This window comes from Siphateles boraxobius, unplaced genomic scaffold (genome assembly GCF_051911475.1).
Source record: "Siphateles boraxobius isolate OS27281-9 unplaced genomic scaffold, OSU_SipBor_1 13, whole genome shotgun sequence".
In the NCBI taxonomy this organism is placed as follows: Eukaryota; Metazoa; Chordata; class Actinopteri; order Cypriniformes; family Leuciscidae; genus Siphateles; species Siphateles boraxobius.
The window spans coordinates 2,751,806-2,774,444 of record NW_027508733.1 but is presented as its reverse complement, the minus strand read 5'-3'; the positions used below and the strand labels follow the sequence as shown (position 1 = coordinate 2,774,444).

Sequence of the window (22,639 nt, the reverse complement as noted above, 5' to 3'; positions counted from 1 at the left end):
AATTAATTATATGAGGAATATCATTGTTCTTAACATTTTTAGATCTTAACACAAAAGGTCACAGAGAAAATGGTGGAGTGAGAAACAAGTATGCAATTATAACACAGTATCGAAGATGAAGTTTTTATTTCATAATATATCCCTCTTCTGTCACCGTTACAAGTTAAATAACATGTGCAGTATGTTAGTATTAATGAAATCAGTGCACAGTAAAATCCAAATAACTAAACATACAAAAAAAATCACAGGTCATTTTAAAACAAAAGTGAAACAGTGTAGGACACATGCACAGATTTAGGACAAAGGCTAAGTTTATGGCTATGGTGCAAATAAACAACTTATGCTAGGTGTGTGAATGTATTCTAAACATGAATACATTTCCAGCCCTATGCAGAACAACAAAAACATTTAGCCCTTGGAGCAGATTCAATAATCAAGAAATTAAGGGGTCTACATAGGAGTCCTCAAATCCCACTACCCACTTTTACTTTTAAGATTTCTATGCACAAATCATCGCATTTCTTGTTTGGTTAGGCAATGCACAACAAAAAGTACTATCTTACAAAACAACAAGCCACAGTAGTTCCTTGCAACAGTAGCAAAATCACAAAGACAATTGGATATTTAACCAATAGATGGCGCTCTAAGTCTTTTCTAAGTGGTCCACAAATGCCCATTTAGAAAAACAAGAGCCACTGCTGAAAGCTCACACTTTCAGAGAACTTAGAAGACTGAAATATCCATGTTTTGTTCTATGAAAAGTACTTAAAAAGAATGCCCCTAAATATTGTAGGTATCTCTCATCAGAAGAGCTGACTTGTGTTTACTTATCACTGTTCCATAACGAACAGTTGCAGCACATTAGCAACCTAATTTAAACAACAGTTCAATAAGTGTTTATGAACCCAATCTAAAGACAGCGCTTTGAACCCATATCAAATATACTCTAATGGTAATGTAATAATACAAAAAACTAGTAGTATTTGTTCTACGCAATCAGTGCATTAGGTTCTCCATATCACACAACCAAAACATTGTTAATCTGAAATCAAAGCTAGACCTTGACAAACAAGATAAGCCAAGAGGAGTGGAGATGATTTAACATGTTTAAACAAAAAATACATAAAGTAGCTTTACTATCTGGCTTTTGGCGTTCTACTATTAATTTTTTGTCTTTGATTGGTCAAATTGTTTAAAACACAGTTATTGGCCAATGATGCCAATTTTGAGTTAAATGCACCCTTTTTCTGCTCCCTGCTGCACTCTTCTTCTCCAACTTCATCTTCATCCACCTCACTCTCTTCATCACTCCGTTCATCGCGCTCCACCTTAAAAACACGTTGACGTTTTTTAAATGACTATTCCGTAACACTTAGAAAAAAGTTAAAGAGATAGCAACTTTGATACTTACTTTGCCTAAAAAGACAAATTTATGAAGCATTCGAAGAATCAACCAAGCCCAGAAGATGTGCAGTGCTTGAAGAACCAGCAATAGGCCGTTTAAGAAATAATAACCAGAGTACGGAAGAAAGACGTCCAATGAATCCACCACAGCTGTATAGATAACTCTGGAAATGACGTTTATAAGTAATATTTTAAGCCATCTGGACATCTTATACTTGAGAAGAATGTATTCAAAATCAGCGTTTCAAATTAAATGTGCCTTCATACATGATGCAATGAAGTTATTACCTGCACGGGAAAACCACGAGGCGAGTTAGCAGGAAAACCGCGGCGAAAATGACAAACAGGGCATCGCAGGTCTTCCTCCATCCAGCGTAATTGAACATTTTGGCAGACTGCAAATCAACAATTAACATTGGTTATTTATGTGAGCGATAAACTGATGGAAGTCCAGGTCGTTTATGTGCTTCATTCTGTTACTATTAAGGAAAACATAATATTTTCAATAAGGGCAATTTGTTAATCTATAATGTATTTCCTGGTATTTATTTACCCCTGAAGCAATAAGAACCTGAAACGTCTCGGTTACGTATGTAACCCTCGTTCCCTGAGTAGGGAACGGAGACGTTACGTCGGATGACGACGAATGGGGTTTCGCTTAGAAAGCCTATCAACTTCGAGTATTACAAAACGAGCCAATGGCAAAGAAATGCCATGGGTCTGCGGAATTTGCATGACGTAACTCCGCCCCACCTCGTGGGTATAAAAGGAGGACGCCAGCAACAGGCAGATATGTTTCTTCGCTGAGGAGCCAAGACTGAGCTCAGGCGATCCCCGCGGTACAGCGGAAAGTGGCAGGCAGACGTAACGTCTCCGTTCCCTACTCAGGGAACGAGGGTTACATACGTAACCGAGACGTTCCCTTTCGTTGTCACTCCGAGTTACGTCGGATGACGACGAATGGGGTTACCAGTCTAATCACGCCACCTTCTCAGCTGTCTTCCAGTGCCCTGCGTAAATCTGAGATCCCTGTCGTGAGACTGGCACGGACGAAGGACTCCTATTTAGCACAGGAATACCAAGGTACACTGGGGAGCATATCCCAAAGTTCAGGGGAAATATGCAATTACTGCCAACCCAGAGGGGGGGGGGACTTAGAGAATACACATATGACCCGAAGGAGACATATGGAGAACACTGGGGTGTCCAGCCGCAGGTGGAATATTTCAACCCCAGGGGTGGCAAGGTGGCTTGCCAAGGGAAAGACACACGCTCAGAGAGGCTTACAGTGGAAATACACATGTGGGGGTCGCTCAGAGGAGGGACCATGCACACGGGAGGCACCTAGCCGACGCACAGGCAATAGACACTGGCGCCAACGTCAGGAGTGCTGGAGGAACTCAGGGCTTTTTGGGGGGGGCTCACCTGAGGAGAATATCGCACGTATCCAGTCCGTGGAGTGGAATGGCGAGCAAGCGAAGACACCTGAGCGGGTCCAGTACTAGCTGGTTGAAGCGAGTACATGAGAGGACACTGGCTCCACTCGGAGATTGTAGAATCTGGCGAATGTGTTAGGTGTCGCCCAGCCTGCAGCTCTGCAGATGTCTGTTAGCGAGGCGCCATGCGCTAGAGCCCAAGAGGATGCCACACTCCGGGTGGAGTGGGCGGTCACACCAAGGGGGCACGGTCGACCTTGCTGCTGGTATGCCAAGGCAATGGCGTCCACTATCCAGTGAGACAACCTTTGCTTGGAGAGAGCCTTTCCCTTCAGCTTCCCACCATAACAGACAAAGAGCTGGTCTGAGGTCCTGAAACACTGCGTCCTGTCTACATAGGCGCGGAGGGCGCGTACTGGACAGAGCAGTGCCAAGGCTGGGTCTGCCTCCTCCGGGGGCAGCGCTTGCAGGTTCACCACCTGGTCCCGGAAGGGAGTGGTAGGAACCTTGGGCACATATCCAGGCCGGGGTCTCAGGATCACGTGAGAGTAAGCCGGCCCAAATTCCAGGCACGCTTCGTCAACGGAGAATGCATGCAAGTCCCCCACCCTCTTGATGGAGGCCAATGCAACCAGGAGCGCTGTCTTCATAGACAGGAACTTAAGCTCCACTGATTGCAAAGGCTCAAAGGGAGCACTCCGCAGGGCAGTTAGAACCACTGAGAGGTCCCAAGAGGGAACGAGAGGAGGACGAGGAGGATTCAGTCTCCTCGCTCCTCTCAGGAACCTGATGATCAGGTCGTGCCTTCCAACAGACTTACCTTCGACTGGGTCATGGTGTGCGGCAATGGCGGCAACATAGACTTTCAGGGTGGAGGGAGACAGCCTTCGCTCCAGCCTATCTTGAAGGAAGGAAAGCACGACACTAATCGAACATCTCCGGGGGTCTTCTAGAAGAGAAGAGCACCAGTTGACGAAGAGGTTCCACTTCAACGCGTAGACGTGTCTCGTGGACGACGCTCTAGCGGAAGTGATGGTAGCCGCCACCGTAGGTGGAAGGGTACTCAAACCTGCTTCGTCCCGTCCAGGAGCCACACGTGGAGGTTCCAAAGATCGGGACGAGGGTGCCATAGGGTGCCCCGTCCCTGAGAAAGGAGGTCCTTCCTCAGGGGAATCGGCCAGGGAGGTGCTGTCGCGAGGAGTACTAGTTCGGAGAACCAGGTCCGGGCGGGCCAGTATGGCGCGACCAGAATGACCTGCTCCTCGTCCTCCCTGACCTTGCGCAGGGTCTGCGCAAGAAGGCTCACTGGGGGAAACGCATATTTGCGGCCCCGCGGCCAGCTGTGCGCCAGTGCATCCGTGCCGAGCGTGCCCTCGGTCAGGGAATAGTACAGGGCGCAATGGGTCGAGTCGTGAGAGGCAAACAGATCTATCTGTGCGTCCCCGAACTGGTCCCAAATCAGCTGAACCGACTGGGGATGGAGTCGCCAATCTCCCGGGAGGGGCTGAAGCCGTGAGAGCTCGTCGGCTGCACAGTTCAGGGCTCCGGGGATGTAAATGGCATGAAGCGACCTCAGATGCTTCTGACTCCATATGAGGAGGTGGCGGGCGAGTTGCGACATACGGCGGGAGCGTAGACCACCTTGATGGTTGATGTACGCTACAGTGGCGGTATTGTCTGAACGGACTAGTACGTGTTGGTTCTTGAGCACGGCCCGGAAGCGGCGCAGAGCAAGACGTACGGCCAGCAACTCGAGGCAATTGATGTGCCAGAGGCGGCGGGGTCCTGTCCAGGAGCCCGCGGCGGCACGTCCATTGCACATGGCACCCCAGCCCGTGGAGGAGGCATCTGTCGTTACAACAACATGCCGCGAAGCTCGTTCCAGGGGCACTCCGGCCCGTAGAAAACTGAGGTCCGACCACGGGGTGAAGGTCTGACGGCAGGACGGAGTAACAGTTACTCGGAAGGTGCCGTGTTGCCATGCCCACCTCGGGACTCGGTCGCGAAGCCAAAGCTGAAGCGGTCTCATATGAAGCAATCCGAGCGGTGTTGCCACGGCTGCAGATGCCATATGCCCCAGGAGCCTCTGAAAGAGTTTCAGTGGAACCGCACTCTTGCCCTTGAACTGTCTCAGGCAAGTCAGCAGTGACTGCGCGCGCTCGCTCGTAAGCTGCGCGGACATGGCGACCGAGTCGATGTCCATACCGAGAAAAGAGATCCTCTGCACTGGGCAAAGTTTGCTCTTTTCCCAGTTGACCCGAAGGCCCAGACGAGCTAGGTGCCGGAGCACTAGGTCCCAGTGTTCGCATACCTGGTCTCGAGAGTGAGCTAGGATCAGCCAGTCGTCGATGTAGTTCAGGATACGAACCCCGTGTTCCCGAAGGGGAACAAGGGCAGCCTCGACGACCTTCGTGAAGACGCGAGGAGACAGGGCTAGCCCGAAAGGGAGAACCGCGTACTGGTATGCCTGCCCCTCGAAGGCAAACCGAAGGAACGGTCTGTGTCGAGGGAGAATGGAGACATGAAAGTAGGCGTCCTTCAGGTCGATTGCTGCAAACCAATCCTGGGGCCGCACACATCCGAGAATGTGTTTGGCAGTGAGCATCTTGAACGGCAGCCTGTGAAGGGAACGGTTCAGCACACGCAGGTCCAGGATTGGTCGTAACCCACCGGTTTTCTTGGGGACAATGAAGTACGGGCTGTAGAAGCCGGTCCTCATCTCGGCCGGAGGGACGGTCTCGATCGCACCCTTCGCCAGCAGGGTGGCGATCTCGGCTCTCATGATAGGGGCGTTGCCACCGACCAAAGTGGAGCGGACTCCCCTGAAGCGGGGAGGAGACCGCGCGAACTGAATCGCGTAGCCGAGCCTGATCGTCCGTGCGACCCAGCGGGACAGGAGGGGGAGCTCTAGCCAGGCTCCCAAAAACTGTACCAGCGGGGTCATACGGACCACAGACTTCCCACCGATGGTGCAGCAGGGCGGAATGACTGGCCCGGACGTGGACGGCATAGCGGCCCGGTGTGGGGGCACAGTCATTAACCGCGCCCTGACAGAGGAGACCAGGGAAGGAAGAACGTTCCACGGGGGTCTGCTCTGCCCGGGGGCTGGCGACAGAGGCGGAAGGGAGCGGCACGGTCCGGGGACGGCGCGCACTGCCAGCCGGCTCTGGGACAGAGGGGGACGAGGGGTGCACGGCTCGGAGGCGGCGCACCGTGTCGTCCGAGAACTCTGTGTGCTCAGGGATGGAAATGTTACTTCTTTCTTTAACCACATTAGGGTGCTGCCCACCCGTGGGTGAGCAGCGGGGAGTGGAGAACAAAAGATTCTCCCCCGGCCCTCCACCGGGGGAAGGAGTGGTCCTGCTACCATCTCCTGAGAAGTAATTTTCAACATCCCTGAGCAGCCCGTCTCAGGAGCGCCGCTTGGCCCGGCGTTTAGCGGGGGGCGGGGCTGGAGAGGGCTGGGGCGCCTTCTTACGGCTTCCTCCGCGACCGGGCCTGGGTGGAGGCTGCTGCTTTGGCCGGGCGGGAGGGGCGGGAGCCGCAGGAGGGCGCCCTCGGCGGCGAACAGACTGAGGGATCTGCCCGGTCGGCTGGGTGGAGGCAGCAGCGGGCCGTCGGGGCAGAATGTGCCTAATGGCCTCAGTCTGTTTCTGGGCGGTGGAGAACTGTTGGGCGAAATCCTCCACCGCACCGCCGAATAGGCCGGCCTGGGACATGGGGGAGTCGAGCAGGCGAGAGCGCTCAGCGTCCCGCATGTCAGCCAGGTTCAGCCACAAGTGTCTCTCCTGGACCACAGCTGTGGACATCACCAGACCCAGGGAGCGTGCGGTCACCTTCGTCGCCCGGAGGGCGAGGTCGGTGGCGGCGCGCAGCTCATCGAAGAGCCCTGGGTCCGTCCTACCCTCGTGCATGTCCCTTAGCATCTGCGCCTGATAGACCTGCAGAGTGGCCATGGCATGCAAAGAGGCAGCCGCCTGTCCCGCCGCTCTGTAGGACTTCGCCACTAGGGTAGACGAGAACCTACAGGCCTTGGATGGGTGCTTAGGCTCGCCGCGAGAAGAGGCACTCTGAGGACACAACTGCATCGCAACAGAACGCTCAACCGGGGGGAGCCCAGAGTACCCACGGGCAGCTGCCCCATCGAGGGGAGGAAAGGCGGATGAAATCAACGAGCGGTCGCGGGAAGACATGGGAGTCTTCCAGGACTTCGAGATTTCATCATGCACGTCCGGGAAGAAAGGTATTGGGGCAGGCTGAGGACGGGAAGCCGCAGCTGCACCCAAAAACCAATCGTCCAGCCGCGAGCGCTCAGGACAGGGTGGAGGGTTCCACTCCAAACCGATGCTCGCGGCCGCCCGGGAAAGCATGGCCGTCATCTATGGATCAGACTGAGCCACAGCCGTATTCACACCCGAGGGTGGCAGCTGTGACGAGTCGTCACTTCCAGACGAATCAGACCCGCCTAGTGATGCTGCGATCGACATCGCATCTTCCTCTGGAGCGCCAAAGGACACTCGCGGGACCTCAAAGGACGGTCCCGCGATGATCCCCTGAACACTCGCGGGTTGCAACACTGGAGAAGGTGCTGCGGGGCACGGACACATAGTCGGCGCTTTGTTCCACACAGTCACCCTAAGATCACCCTGGCCACCAGCCGAAGTAGAGCCTCTCGAGGAGGCGCTAGATCGGGGTGTGGATGAGGGGACTCTCACTCTTGCGAGATCCTTGAGTCTCGATCTAAGTGTTGCGATGGTCATGTTCCCACAGAAAGAACATGACTCATCCACGAGCGCTGCTTTAGCGTGATCAAAGCCCAAACACACCAAGCAGCGCTCGTGCCCATCAGAGTCAGACACCAGTCGACCGCAACCAGAAGTGCACGGGCGAGGCATCTTTAAAAAGACGTGCCGCGTGCAAGCTCTTTTTGTGAGAGAAACTCAGTGCTGAAGCGCCCGCGGAGAACACACTCGCTGGCAAACCACGCTCAGATAAGCAGGAAGTGTGCACTCGCCGGGAGATCGCCGTCACACCAACACTGGAGAGTTGCTCGTCTCGTAAGAAGCTGACAATCAGAGATAGCTTAAGGAGTGAAGAATTACACTTGGCTCCGAAGCGAAAACATATCTGCCTGTTGCTGGCGTCCTCCTTTTATACCCACGAGGTGGGGCGGAGTTACGTCATGCAAATTCCGCAGACCCATGGCATTTCTTTGCCATTGGCTCGTTTTGTAATACTCGAAGTTGATAGGCTTTCTAAGCGAAACCCCATTCGTCGTCATCCGACGTAACTCGGAGTGACAACGAAAGGGAACTAAAATACATCTGACAAGATCAAAACATCATATTTTTACAGTAAAACTAGTGGTTGACCGATATTGTTTTTTTGATGGCCGATGTCGATATCTTAGAGAGCAGGTGGCCGATGGCCGATATAAAGCCGATATTTTTATATATATATATACAGTATATATATATACTTTATATGTATTTTAATCAATATTTAATAAATTAGAAAACAAATCTTTAAAATAAACATGCTTATAATTTAGATGGCAACTTCTTGAATCTGCAATCCTATAACACTATTTTTCACAAATAAATTAATTGTTTAAAAATATATAAATATGTTAATAAAAAGGAAGTAAACACTGTAACTGTTCGCATTCACTCACTTCACACGGACCGACCGTCACTCGCATTAACACGTTTATGCCGGCTACAAATGCACACTTCACAAGATATAATTGTGATCGATTACATCTGCAAGGTTTGTGAAATTAAATGTTTATTAGATATTCAGATATTTGTTTAAATGATGTAGATGCGCATTTGCTGAATGTTGACGCCGGTAAATGAGAAAGTATTTTACAGGCATGAAAACGGGTCAGGGGTGAAAAAGGTGAGAAGGATATTACCCCTCTAGGGGGGTTCGGGGACATGCACCCCCGGAAGACAATTTTAAATATTCCATATTTTAAAGCATCAATCTGATGCATTTTGAGATGCATTTTTTGCCAACCTGGGGAGAGCTGGAGAAACTTAACTTCAGCCATGAGTCAAAAATATTATGGCCTCCGTAGCGTTAGCTAATAATTTTCCACCGGAGCTTTAGCTAGCTGGCTAACGTTGCGTTCTCTCCTGCTGTGTTCAACGACTCAATTCATCAAGCTAAGCCTATGTCAACAGAGCTCCTGGGTAACTTAGATATAGCCTACGAGAAAATATCAGGGATGTCCCGATACCATTTTTTCTGAACCCATCCAATCCGATACCAAGAATTCGGAGTATCGACCGATACCGATACAATACCAGCGCAGTTTTTTTTAAATCAAGTAGAATTTCTATAACTCTGTGTGTTGAACTGATAATCACTCTTTTGTGTGTTAAACACAATATACTTAATACAGACAACTTCATTATAAAGAAAAACAACAAATCAAAAAAAATATGATCATAATCTATGACAAAAATTATATTATAAACTAGATTAGTGGATAACTCAGTAAAATTTAGTCTAGAAAAACAATAATTGCATAAAATCTGAACATTTAGTGAAAAAAACATTATTTATTGGGGAACAAAGAGACAATAAGTGTAGCACTAAGTCTGGTAAAACGTTACACATTGCTCTTTGTATTGTTGTAAAATACATTCATGAAAAACAAGATAAAAATCAGAAAGATCAATTATTATATATATAGTCTACCTTAAAATTAAGACATTTTTTAAATGTATAGCACAGCTGTTTAATGAGCCAGCAACATGTGATAGATAGGACAGAACAGAACAAAAAAGGCTATTAATAATCTTTCATTGCGCAAAAGTATTATGATATGATTATGAAAGACTCCAATACAGTGCGGCTCAAAGCGCTTATGTGCATCCCGAGCGCAGAATGATGCGCTTGAAGCAACGCGGAGTCACAGCGCGCAGAAAAGTTCAAAGCACAAAGGAAAGACATATCAATGCATAGTGTATTATACAGTATCTATCTATCTATGCAATAGTTTATTGAGCCTTTTCTTTTAACAGTTTTAAATTTCAGTTACTGTGCGCGTGAAGAACAATTATAGTGCTCTCCAGTGTTGCGATCTAACAGACACACGGTAGAAAGGAACATGATTAAGGTACAGCAAGATAAAGTCATTTTATGCGAAACCATAGAGCTTTATCTACAGATAAAGCATAATAACAGTAACATTGAATCATCTTGGAGAGAGTTTCATCGTTGACTGTCGTAACGAACGCGACGCGCTGTTTGAATGCTGAATGGAGAATGATTGACAGCCGCAGCGGAGGTTAAAGTTTACGTGAACTTGAATTTAACGACTTAAATATTTATTTCTATCTCACATTATACTATAGTATGGCTTCATATAGTATAGTATACCTTCCCCCTCAACCCCCCCTCCCCCTCTAAACATTTTCTCATCGAATCTACACGATTCACGTAGGTCACCTATTTTGGTTTCAAAACGGCGAATTTCGCCGAAAGGTGAGTGATTTTCATGTATGATTTTAGCCTTTACTTTTTCGCATATCATTTACTTTCTTTGTTTACCAGTTCTGTCTAAGAAAGTATTAGATATGACTGACGGAGATCGTAAACTAATGAAGATGGAGAATGTGAGTGAGCGCTGTGTGATCAGACGCTGCCGTTCTCTTCTCAGGCGCTGGTGTTCTCAGCGCCGCCCATCAAAATAAAAGTCCAGATCGCCGACAAAATAAAAGTCCCGCTTCCAACACATCAGCCAATCAGAAAAACTTATCGGCCATGGCCGATATTTAAAAAATGCCAAATATCGGCCGATATTATCAGCCTTGGCGATATTTTAAAAACTTCTGCGATGAAATTTGTGGACATTTGAATGAACACAAGTCCGAATTAAGTGCCAGTTGGGACCATAAAACTATTGTTTCAATTGACCGTTCGCAAAAGCCCCCTAGTTATTGTCACTACGCCCGTCAAACAAATGGTCAAACACGACCAGCGCCACAGATTGCCATGACGGGAAGAGGTATACACGTGCGTGTCAATGACCTTTTTTGGAGCAATACCTCCGCGATATCCTCCAGATCGAGGCAAAAGGGGTTACAGTATGCAGTGGAGGGATATATTAAAAATATAAAAATACGCAATGAAGGAGACACGACTACTATCGAGGCTAATGCTTATACCGGTCTCAAGCGAAATCTGAGAAACCCCATGACCTGTACCTCAAATGCAACCAGAACAGCCTTGAAGAAGATTTTATAAGCTGGTTCAGTGGCTAATTGTTTTGAGTTAGAAATATATAACTCGCACTGCATATTTAGTAATTTTGCCTCAGATACAGGATTATACATTCGCTTTAACAAGCAGGTTGTTCATTACCACGCCAACCGCTTGCGTGTCATGCTGAATGCGATTTTCGTGTTTTAAAAGTAACTATACATGACGGAAAGATGCAGATAACCATACATTATTTAAGGTTATTTCTATTGGTTACGATATTGATATATGAACTGATGTTGTCAAGTAAGCTTCATGCTTTCCCCGTTGCGAACGTGCACTCAAAACTGTAGTCTACGGTTGCTGCACTGCTACATGTTAACAACAACCCTTTAGAAAACGTAATTCTTTTGTGGATCCTCTTGATCTGCTTTCACCATGTTTCTTTGACTAATCTCAGTGTCTCAGTCTCACATTTAACTGGCAGTGGGGCCATCCACACTGTTTTTGTCCATTGTCCACCGCTCACGTTGTGTTTTCGGCTTTGGAAACGGAAAGAACACAACTCCTCCAGACAATCTCTCGGGGTACCTAGTGTCCGATTTACAAACGCCGTGGGCGCACCGCTTCACCATCTTGCTTGGAGTCAATTTTTGACGGACCTACTCACATAGTAACGGTTACTATGATGTATGATTGGACAATGGCCGTTTTGGGGGAGGGGCCGGCGAAAGGTCAATTGTATCACTATTCACCAATGTATCCTAAGACTGAGACTCACAGATCAGCCAATCAAATTCAGCGATTTACCTCCAGCAGGAAGTCCGAGGAGTCGTGGACGAGCATCACCAGGGTTCCTACTCGTACATAATTCGCACAGTACGAGAATGCGATGAGGAAAATGGTGGCAATGTGGTGAATGATTTGCTCTTTGAAGTCCTACACAACCAGAAAAAAAACACATAAACACAATTTATCTGTTATAAGATCCTTATAAGTTTATGTTGAAGGAGTCAAACTTACTTTGCGCTTTATGTCCACAGACACGCAGAGCAGAAGCGAGAGGTAGAAGGACAACTCCATAATGTAATACCAGTACTGAGCTTCTGCTACGGCCTACAGAATAAATCAGAAATAATATGACAATATGATCTGGAAAAGCATAACTATGAATTTTATTCAACTTATTATGTTGGCTTAACATAATAAAAAAGATGTCTATCTATCTATCTATCTATCTATCTATCTATCTATCTATCTATCTATCTATCCATCCATCCATCCATCCATCCATCATCTATGTATAAAATCTTTCTTTCTGGCCTTAAAGCCTACTTTTTAAATCTACTTTAACACCAAGCATATCTGCTGACTCTGTTGATTTTCTCCTTGATTCTTTTAACTCAAAAGTTAAGAGTGTAATTGATGATATTGCTCCTGTGAAAGTCAGGAAGAAGAGTGGCAGACAAAAAGCACCTTGGAGAAACTCAACAGCAGTGCAAAATATGAAAAGACAATGCAGAAAAGCAGAGCGCATGTGGCGGAAGACAAAACTTGTAGTCCATTATAACATCTACAAAGACAGCATCCATGCTTTCAATAAGGAACTAAGCAAAGCTAGACAGACTTTTTTCTCGAATATTATAAACAGCAATATAAACAACACGCGCACTCTTTTTGCTACTGTAGAGAGACTGACAAACCCCCCAAGCCAGATTCCCAGTGAAATGCTCTCAGTGAGAAAGTGCAGTGAGTTTGCTTCTTTCTTCTCTGAGAAAATCAATAATATCAGAAAGGTGATCAGCTCATCCTTGAGTTGCGCTGGGGTCAGGCAGATCAGACAACAGCACGAGAAAGTAGCCACTATGTCTGATTTCGAAGAAATTGATGGCAAAATTTTGGAAGAAACCGTACAGCACCTAAAAACATCAACCTGCGCCCTTGATGCACTTCCCACATCTTTTTTCAAAAATGTGTTACACAGCTTAGAAGCAGATCTCCTAGAAGTGGTAAATGCCTCACTTCTCTCTGGGAGTTTTCCGACCTCCCTGAAAACTGCTGTTGTCAAGCCCCTCCTGAAAAAGAGCAATCTGGATAAGACCATATTAAACAACTATAGACCGATCTCAAATCTTCCTTTCATAGGCAAGATCATTGAAAAAGTTGTCTTCAATCAGCTGAACAAATTCTTAAGCTCGAATGGATACTTTGACCATTTTCAATCTGGTTTCCGACCGCACCACAGTACAGAGACCGCACTCATAAAGATAATAAATGATATTCGCTTAAATACTGATACAGGCAAATTATCAGTGCTGGTACTACTCGACCTCAGTGCCGCATTTGACACTGTCGATCACAAAATACTTCTTGACAGGCTGGAAAACTGGGTCTGGCTTTCTGGGATAGTCCTAAAATGGTTCAGGTCATACTTAGGAGGCAGAGGTTATTATGTGAGTATAGGAGACCATAAGTCTGAGTGGACATCCATGACATGCGGAGTCCCGCAAGGCTCAATTCTTGCGCCACTCCTATTCAACCTGTACATGCTCCCAATGAGCCAAATAATGAGAAAGAACCAAATCGCTTACCATAGCTATGCAGACGACACACAGCTCTACTTATCCCTATCGCCTAACGATTACAGCCCCATTGACTCCCTTTGCCAATGCATTGATGAAGTAAACAATTGGATGTGCCAAAACTTTCTTCAGTTAAACAAAGACAAAACTGAAGTCATTGCGTTTGGAAACAAAGATGAAGTTCTCAAGGTGAACGCATACCTTCAGTCTAGGGGTCAAACAACTAAAAATCAAGTCAGGAATCTGGGTGTGTCTCTAGAGTCAGACCTTAGTTTCAGTAGTCATGTCAAAACAATAACTAAATCAGCATATTATCACCTGAAAAATATTGCAAGAATTAGATGCTTTGTTTCCAGTCAAGACTTAGAAAAACTTGTGCATGCTTTCATCACCAGCAGGGTGGATTATTGTAATGGACTTCTCACTGGCCTTCCCAAAAAGACCATAAGACAGTTGCAGCTCATACAGAACGCTGCTGCTAGGATTCTGAGCAGAACCAGAAAATATGAACACATCACACCAGTCCTCAGGTCTTTACACTGGCTGCCAGTTACATTTAGGATTGATTTTAAAGTATTACTACTGGTATATAAATCATTCAATGGCCTAGGACCTCAATACATTGCAGATATGCTCACTGAATACAAACCCAACAGATCACTCAGAACATTAGGATCACATCGGCTAGAAATACCAAGGGTTCACTCTAAGCATGGCGAGTCTGCTTTTAGCTACTATGCCAGCCGCAGCTGGAACCAGCTTCCAGAAGAGATCAGATGTGCTCCTACAGTAGTCACATTCAAATCCAGACTCAAAACACATCTGTTTAACTGTGCATTTACTGAATGAGCACTGTGCCACTGTTCGTCCGACTGTTTGTACTGTGTTTTATTTTATGTTTTAATTATTCTGATTTCATTTGATTATTTCTGTATTTTATCTTTTATTCTAAACTGTTTTAATTATTCTGATTTCTTTTGATTATTTTAATTTCTGCTATGTAAAGCACTTTGAATTACCATTGTGTATGAAATGTGCTATATAAATAAACTTGCCTTGCCTTGCCTTGCCTACTTCGAACATAAAACTATTTCGGAATTAAAAGATTTAAACTTAAAAATTTTAAAACTACTTAAATTTTTCGCCAGCCTTTATCAAGCCAACATCAAAGTTTGTCTTGACAAAAAAATGTTTTATCTAGTTTTAGATTAACACAAACAAGTGAAAGGTAAAAAGTTGCAAGTTAACAGAAACATTTTATCCTTCATTTCTGAAAACGATAGATTTTTATGTTCATTAAGGAGATTCAATATATTTCTGGCTCTTGTAAGATGAATCATGATTGTTTTTATGGTATTGTAGGGTGCGGTGCTGACTAGTTCCTCTGATTTCTGCCTAATCTCCTTCAAAGAGGCGTGAATAAAGTTCCTGGGATTGTTCACAGGAAGTGAGCGTGTGTTGAGAGCCGTTTGTTACGGACCTGTCTTGGGTATCCGTGCCAGCATTCCCGATGATCCCAAAACCATGGGGTCTGAAGAACAAAATTTGACAAAAATTATTAAATGAAAATGTGCAAAAGCAAAGTTTTGATTACAAAAACACTTTTTGGAGTAACATGCACCAATTTATTGTTCATAAAGGGATCACCAATTTAGAGATTATCAAGAAATAAAATTATTTTAATTAGCTGTACTAAATTTTTAATATAGATAGATAGATACTGTAGATAGATAGATAGATAGATAGATAGATAGATAGATAGATAGATAGATAGATAGATAGATAGATAGATAGATAGATAGATAGATAGATAGATAGATAGATAGATAGATATTCTCAAGGAAAGACATCCCAAATAGGGTAACTATTTTAACTATTAGATACCACCATACTTTCCCCAGTTTATTAATCAGAGTACATTAAGATTTTTTTTAATTCAAGGTTTTATTTTTTGTTTAAATATGCAAATGATGAATTATATAATTCAATATGGACTAATTTGCATACATTTCCAGAACATTAATCTAAACACTGGATAAAGCCAGGTTCAAAATTATTGTTTGATTATGTTGACATGTAAAGGTTTTTATAGAAGAGATTTTGGATTTCTCCTTTTATCAGTCCAGAAATCAGAAAATACTGTCAACAGCCAGAAAAAATACATTTTCTCCATATTTTGGGGGGTTAAATGTTATATAAATCGGGTGAATTATACTGTATCAACAAACCCCTCAGTAAAACCCTTCAGAATATAGAAGGGAATAAAACTGTAAAGTTTGGTGTGTATAAGTGCTACTGAAGTGGAGAAAAAACTCATTATGAGATAACGGCCTTTAAAGATATGTATTGTAACCGGAATCTACAGACGCAAATAGATACAGTGCAGTAAAATAAACACTTAAATGTGTATTTGGGATGTTTTCTTTCCACAAGTCTAAAAGAAAACAACTTATGGAAGCACAATAGTGCATGTAGTGTCTTAATTTAAAGAAAACATTTTTCATAATAACAAAAAATACTACAAAATTATTTCACAAATGATGGGAAAATTCTTGGAAGTGAAGAAAAAGGTTTTCAAATGAAATGCTAAAAATAAAAACATTTTCTAAAATAGTCAGGCACAAATGGCACATTGTTTCCGAGAACATCTCGATATTTCATTATATTTACTTGCAAAGGTGATCATGAGGGGGTCGATCGATTCTGAGGAAAGAATTGGTAAGATGCTTTAGAAATCACAACAGTGAAAGTCATTGGAGATACTCACATTAATCAGGGAAATGAGACCAGCTGAGAACGCAATGAGATAAAAGACAAATCTCCACCTGAGAAACCAGACAAAAAAAAGACCACGCTAATCAAATGCAAACCAATCACAAATTATGATGTGGCCTATTTTTAGGCAGAAAATATGTGAGCGTACGAAGCTTCGCAGAACTTCCTGGTGTTGCTGGGTCTGTCCTGGTTCCGGCGCTGACGCAGCCAGCTCTGGATTTGGCGCTGAGTGAGTCCACAGTGTTTCTCCAGAACCAACAAATCATTCTGAAGAAAAACACAGACACAGTAAAACTAAAAGGGCCCTCCCCCAAACCTTGCTAATTTTTTACCCTAAAATTAAAGGAACTATTCAAAGAAATACTGTATATAATATATACAATATACCACAGACATGTATTAATCTGTTTGATTTAAAAATTATTAAAATGTAATGATTTTCGATGTTTTTTATTAACTATTTAGTGTAATTAATGATTTATTTAAAAATCTATTTAATGAAATATTTTTGATTATTTTGTTAATATACTATAATATAATTATCTTAGATTATTAATTATCTTATTACACATGCTTTATAATCATTAACAATGACTAAAAACTTATTTATATTTTTATTTATAAATTATTAATAATTTATAAATGTTTAATATTACATTCTACTGTTTTGCTGCCTGCACATCATTTTGGCCAAAATCTAAGTCAGCAATGAATGTCTAATTCAAAATGCAACAAAATGCAAAAACGAAAATGCAAAAAAATAAAATAAAAAAAGAATTTTAATATTTTTTGTTTAATACTGAAAATATTGATAAAACAGATATTATATTTAATTAAAAATAAAATTTTTAAAAATTAAAAATGCTTGTGCTTATGCTCTTCATCAGCTGCCTATGTATGATGTAACAGTGACATCAGAGCCTCTGATGTTGATAAACAGAATTAAATATCATTCTTGGCACACACAGGTGCACATGTGACTCACTAACCTGTGACGGCTGCTTCTTCTTCTGCAGGTAAAACGCCTCCAGCTTCGGGACAGGCGTGACATGAGCCCAAACCCTGTCACTGACTCCCAACCATCGGCTGAGCGGCAACGCCACAACCCTATACGAGACACACACACAATGGCTTTTTTTAAGAGAGCGACGCGGTTCACAGCAAACGCAAAAGATACACTTTTGACAGCTGATGCTGTCTGTAACTCAAGATCTTTACTCAAACTCAAGATGGTGTAGACCCAGATATTGGGGACGATCTGATAAATAAAGGTGAAGATTTCGTTTCAGGAAGACGTAAGGAACAGCTGTCTTTGTAACCTGGAAAGAGTCGCACCCTTTCTACACGTCTACACTTGAGCCGCTCATCCAGACATACTGGCAAACAAACTTGACAACTCTATCGTAATTGTGAATGTAACTGTCCTTGAGCATACATGAGTCCTTCACCTCATAATCAAAGGAAATCAATTAAAAAAATGTGTCTAGCATATTTTGTTCAATTCAATTTTGTGTAGACAAGCAACATTTTGTTGATTTGCATAATGCTTGTTTGCCCCGCCCACGGCAAAACTCATTGGTCCAAAATATTGCTTCTCATAAATATGCATTTAACATGAAATATCATCTGATTGGTTGACATTGCGTCAATGCGTCACATTGCGTCTGGTTAAAAATGTTATATTATTAAAAATTATATATTATTATGGACAGTATTATTTTATAATTGTTGTGTAGTAATATTTTTTTGCATTACTTTGATGAGTATTGGGTGGGAAATGTGCTTAATTCTCATTAACAATAGATAGATAAATAAATAATGTATTTATGAAGGACCAATCAGAGTTTGTGCCTATTTAGACAATACTCTGCATTAATGTAATTGTTGAATGACGAGCGGCAAGGCAAAGATTCGTTTAACAACTTATATCTTTACTGGTGGAGATGCAGGAGTTCAACATGCAAAAGCATGAAACTTCATCACCATAACACATACTTGCGTATGCGTAGAAGCAAGCTTTAAGTCTGCTTGGATTTAAAGCTACAGAGCACTATGTTCTACAGTAATGTAATAAATTTAAACATAATTCAGTGAAGACATGATATTGATATCGACCTTTCAAAAACAAAGCGCAGGGCGATGAAACCCAGGGCCAAGGGCAGGCAGATGAGCAGGTCACGGGGTACGGGATGTCGACTTCCATCTGATGTCCCGTCTGAGATATCTTTCCATGTGACTCCAGGAGGAAGCCAGAAGTCCTGCCGCCAAATCCACTGATTAACAAGTTCCTCTACCCTATTGACACAGTATGAGGAGAAAGTCATAAAAGGCTGCTAAATTATTAGGCTACAGCAGATAAACCATCTACCGATGACACAGATAATTCAGTCAGCAGTAGCTGGGAAAATACTTTTCACAAACTCTATATAATTAATAATGCCAGAATAGTTTTTTTTTTGTTTTTTTTTGCTTTAAGTGCTTTAAAATGTCAATTTTGAGCGATTGCTATGTGATGAATGCATCACTCTGACAGCTGGGTTTAAATAAAATAGATCAAATATGTTATGAGAAACGTATTTTCTACATTTTATTTTAGCCCTGCGAGGGGATTAAACGGCCTCTATGAAGTCACGATTCCAAAAAGATTAGTCGATCATAGTTTTCGGGCCGAATATTTACAACAAATCAGACTAAATCGCAATAAACTATAGCTACCACATATTAATCGTAAAAAAATGTAAATCTATCAACTGGGTTATTAATTTAAAAAATACGGTAAATTCGACAAAATCATTAATTATTTGCGATTTATTACTGTAATATTAAAAAGAAATACAAAAAAGGTCTGCACTGACTGCACTTGACAGACGTTTCGGCTCTTTCATATTATAAGACACTATAAGGACGTTCAGTAGGCTATATGTTATAAAGAAAACAATGAAGAAAGTTGTCCTTATTGGTTATTATAATATTTTTTTAAGTCATTACAGTAGCCTACATGCTTCAATGATGAGAGGTGATGATAGATATCGGTTAAGGCAGGACACAGGCCTCTTCAAAGCGTCTTTATACGTTTTTTTTAGTTGTTATTAATAATAGTATTCCCTTTCTTCGATATAAACAGCATCCATCGTCATGATCGCGCTACATCGAAATAAAAACAATCCCTCGCGCAGATTCTTCCGGCGAATTCGTAGGAATGCGCGCGACCGTATCGACGACATCAACTCTCATCCACAACATCGACCTCTGTTTTTTAGTCTGTTAGGAGCGTCCACGAATAAAACTGGTCCTGCATTCAAGAAATTATCCCAGAGTCGCGAGAATCCATGAAAACGCCAGAGAAACGGGAGATTTCAGCAGCAGAAGCAGCGTCTCCCCCGTCTTTCTCTCCATCAGGGAGGAAAGGAAACATCATGCTGAATGTAAGGTGCTTTTGCTTTGCACTAACACCAGTATAGACTCCCCCTACCGACGATTAGATGAATATCCGACACTATCTAGTTGTGTGTGTTGACTGTGAGAATTTTCTAAAGATCAAGCAATGTCATGGTTTTGCTGAAATCCAAAGTCTCATTGGCACATATTTTTTCCCTTTTCCTGTTTAGTGTTTCTGCCAAGAAAATGACTGACGGGTGTTTAGAAACTCTCAAAAACAGTGTCAATTAAGAGAGGAATGTCCGTCATTGTCTGTCTCGCTCCTTACAATCCATCTACTGTCTGTTTTCATAGCAGAGGGGATTCCAAAAGGAGGAAAACAACATTATGTTCATTAATTGTTGAAAACATCTCTTAAGCATATTGTCAACAGCACACACACACACAACATTGGTTTGCACAGGTCATTTGTTCCATCTAATGACAGTCCTGTAAAGTGGATTGCTTTATTTGGCTTTTAATATGCATATTTTCCCAGACTGCAGGGCATTAACATGTGGCTAAAAGCCAATGTAAACATCAAAAATATTATGGAAGGCCATAATGTTGTACATAATGTATTCACTGTTTCCATAATGCCAGCCGAATTTGGCTTCATAATGCAAATCACATTCTCTCTGCTTTTTAAACTAATTAAATAACTTCAATGTAATTTATCAATGTAATTTAAATAGAAACCTGCCAACCTCTCTAGCAACTGCCTATAGCAACCAGCCAAAACACTCTAGAGACTGCCTAACAACCAGCCAAAACGCTCTATAAGCTGCCTAACAACCAACCAAAAAACACTAGCTACTGCCTGGCAACCAGCCAAAATATTCTAGAGACTGCCTAACAACCAGCCAAAATACTCTATAAGCTGCCTAACAACCAACCAAAAACACTAGCAACTGCTTGGCAACCAGCCAAAACACTCTAGCAACTGCCTAACAACCAGCCAAAACACTCTAAGAACTGCCTTACAACCAGCCTTAACAACCAGCCAAAACACTCTAGCAACTGCCTGGCAACAGGCCAAACAGTCTTGTAACTGCCCAGCAACCATCCAAAACACTCTAGCAACTGCCTAACAACCAGCCAAAACACTCTAAGAACTTCCTTACAACCAGCCTTAACAACCAGCCAAAACACTCTAGCAACTGCCTGGCAACAGGTCAAACAGTCTTGTAACTGCCCAGCAACCATCCAAAACACTCTAGCAACTGCCAAGCAACAAAACACTCATGAAATTACGTAGAATAACCTAGCAACCAGCCAAAGCACTCTAGCAACTGCCTGGTAACCAGTTAAAGCACTTTAGAAACTGCCTAACAACCAGCCAAAACACTCAATCAACTGCCTAGCAATCACTCAAAAGACAATAATTGAACAACAATTGAATTTCACACACTTTCAAAACCATCTTAGATCTCCAGCAGCAGGGTTTGAATGGGTGAATCTGGTTTGCTGGATAGTTCAGTATACTTGTAGAGTATACACAGCAGTTCTGCGTAATGTGGAAGCAATGCCTTGCGAGCTTAAAAAACAATTTGTTCAGCCCCTTAGATTAATGGTGGGAAGCACAAGGGCTTTTTGTTTTTTTCCTTTCTGCCAATTCCACTTCAGTTCAGCTCACGTGTCTGAGCCATAATTGAGAAAAAACCTATGAAAGAAGTCACGAGTAGTATAAAGTAGGGAATTGGCCGAGTGCAAGGATGTGTTTGTGGGCAAACCTCTAATAATGCCAGCGATCAAAGCTGAGGCCAAACCGCTCGACTGTGAAGACAAACAACAGCAGTACAAGGGGCAGCAGGGAGCGTGGCCTACTAATTCTGCAGTATGTAGTATGTATAGTGTGCACAGTAGATGCCATTCATCTTATGATGTAACGAGTACATCAGGATTTAAGGGAAGTGTTCCCAGTTCCGGCTGACCTAATCTATGCAGCCTAACATTGAGTTATAGAAGTCGATCATGTATTATGTGAATGCTAGGTCAAAGAGATGTTTTTTTTAGTCTAGCTTTGAGTGTGTCTGCTTCCCGGACAATGTTAGGAAGTTTTGCTGCTAAATAGGAAAAGGATCTACCGCCAGCAGTCGATTTTGATATTCTAGGCATTATCAAATGGCCGGAATCTTGAGATCGCAATAGACGTGAAGGACTATAATGCGTTAAGAGATCGCTCAAGTACTGCAGAGCTAAACCATTTAGTGATTTGTAAGTAATCAGCAATATTTTAAAATGTGTACGATGTTTAATAGGGGGCCAAGGCAGTGTTGACAGAACCGGGCAAATATGGTCATATTTCCTGGTTCTGGTAAGAACTCGAGCTGCTGCGTTTTGAACTAGCTGTAGTTTGTTTATTAAGCGTGCAGGGCAACCACCCAGTAGAGCATTACAATAATCTAGCCTTGAGGTCATGAACGCATTAACTAATTGTTCCGCATTTGACAATGAGCGCATATGACGTAATTTAGATATATGTTTAAGATGGAAAAATTCGCTTTTCCAGATACTAGACACGTGACTTTCAAATGAGAGATTGGTATCAAAGACCCCACCCAGGTTCCTAACTGACGACGAGGACTTAACAGAGCAGCCATCAAGTGTTAGAGAGTATTCTAGGTTATTATGTGTGGAAGTTTTTGTCCAATAATTAGAATCTCTGTTTTTTCAGAATTTAGTAGTAAATTACTAGTCATCCAGTTTTTTATATCAGCCATGCATTCAGTTAATTTTGTGAATTGGTAAGTTTCGTTAGGTTTTGAAGAAATATAGAGCTGAGTATCATCAGCATAACAGTGAAAGCTA

At 43.1% G+C, this 22,639-nt stretch overlaps 1 protein-coding gene across 2 annotated transcripts; it reads right to left on the bottom strand.

Moving 5' to 3' along the window:
- Positions 1-109: 109 nt before the first annotated feature.
- On the bottom strand, positions 110-19,876 carry cers4a (ceramide synthase 4a). 2 transcript variants are annotated; one of them, XM_077226009.1, is made up of 11 exons: positions 19,410-19,876; positions 18,527-18,706; positions 17,401-17,518; positions 16,560-16,678; positions 16,404-16,461; positions 15,117-15,167; positions 12,078-12,170; positions 11,865-11,993; positions 1,693-1,799; positions 1,412-1,568; positions 110-1,328 (listed from the first exon to the last, which is right to left on the bottom strand). In XM_077226009.1, coding segments are annotated over exons 1-11 (1,206 nt in total). In that variant the 5' UTR covers positions 19,412-19,876; the 3' UTR covers positions 110-1,136. The 2 variants fall into 2 exon arrangements, with proteins under 2 accessions (XP_077082124.1, XP_077082123.1); XM_077226008.1 differs by lacking the exon at positions 19,410-19,876 and having other exon boundaries at positions 18,527-18,850.
- Positions 19,877-22,639: the final 2,763 nt, after the last annotated feature.

Excerpts from the sequence above, each read along its gene's own strand:
- cers4a (XM_077226008.1), bottom strand. The coding sequence starts at position 18,735 with ATGACTTTCTCCTCATACTGTGTCAATAGGGTAGAGGAACTTGTTAAT. Across the intron at positions 12,171-15,116 it reads GGCACGGATACCCAAGACAG|GCCGTAGCAGAAGCTCAGTA; the intron begins GTCCGTAACAAA and ends TTTATTCTGTAG. Across the intron at positions 1,569-1,692 it reads CTCGTGGTTTTCCCGTGCAG|AGTTATCTATACAGCTGTGG; the intron begins GTAATAACTTCA and ends CGTCATTTCCAG.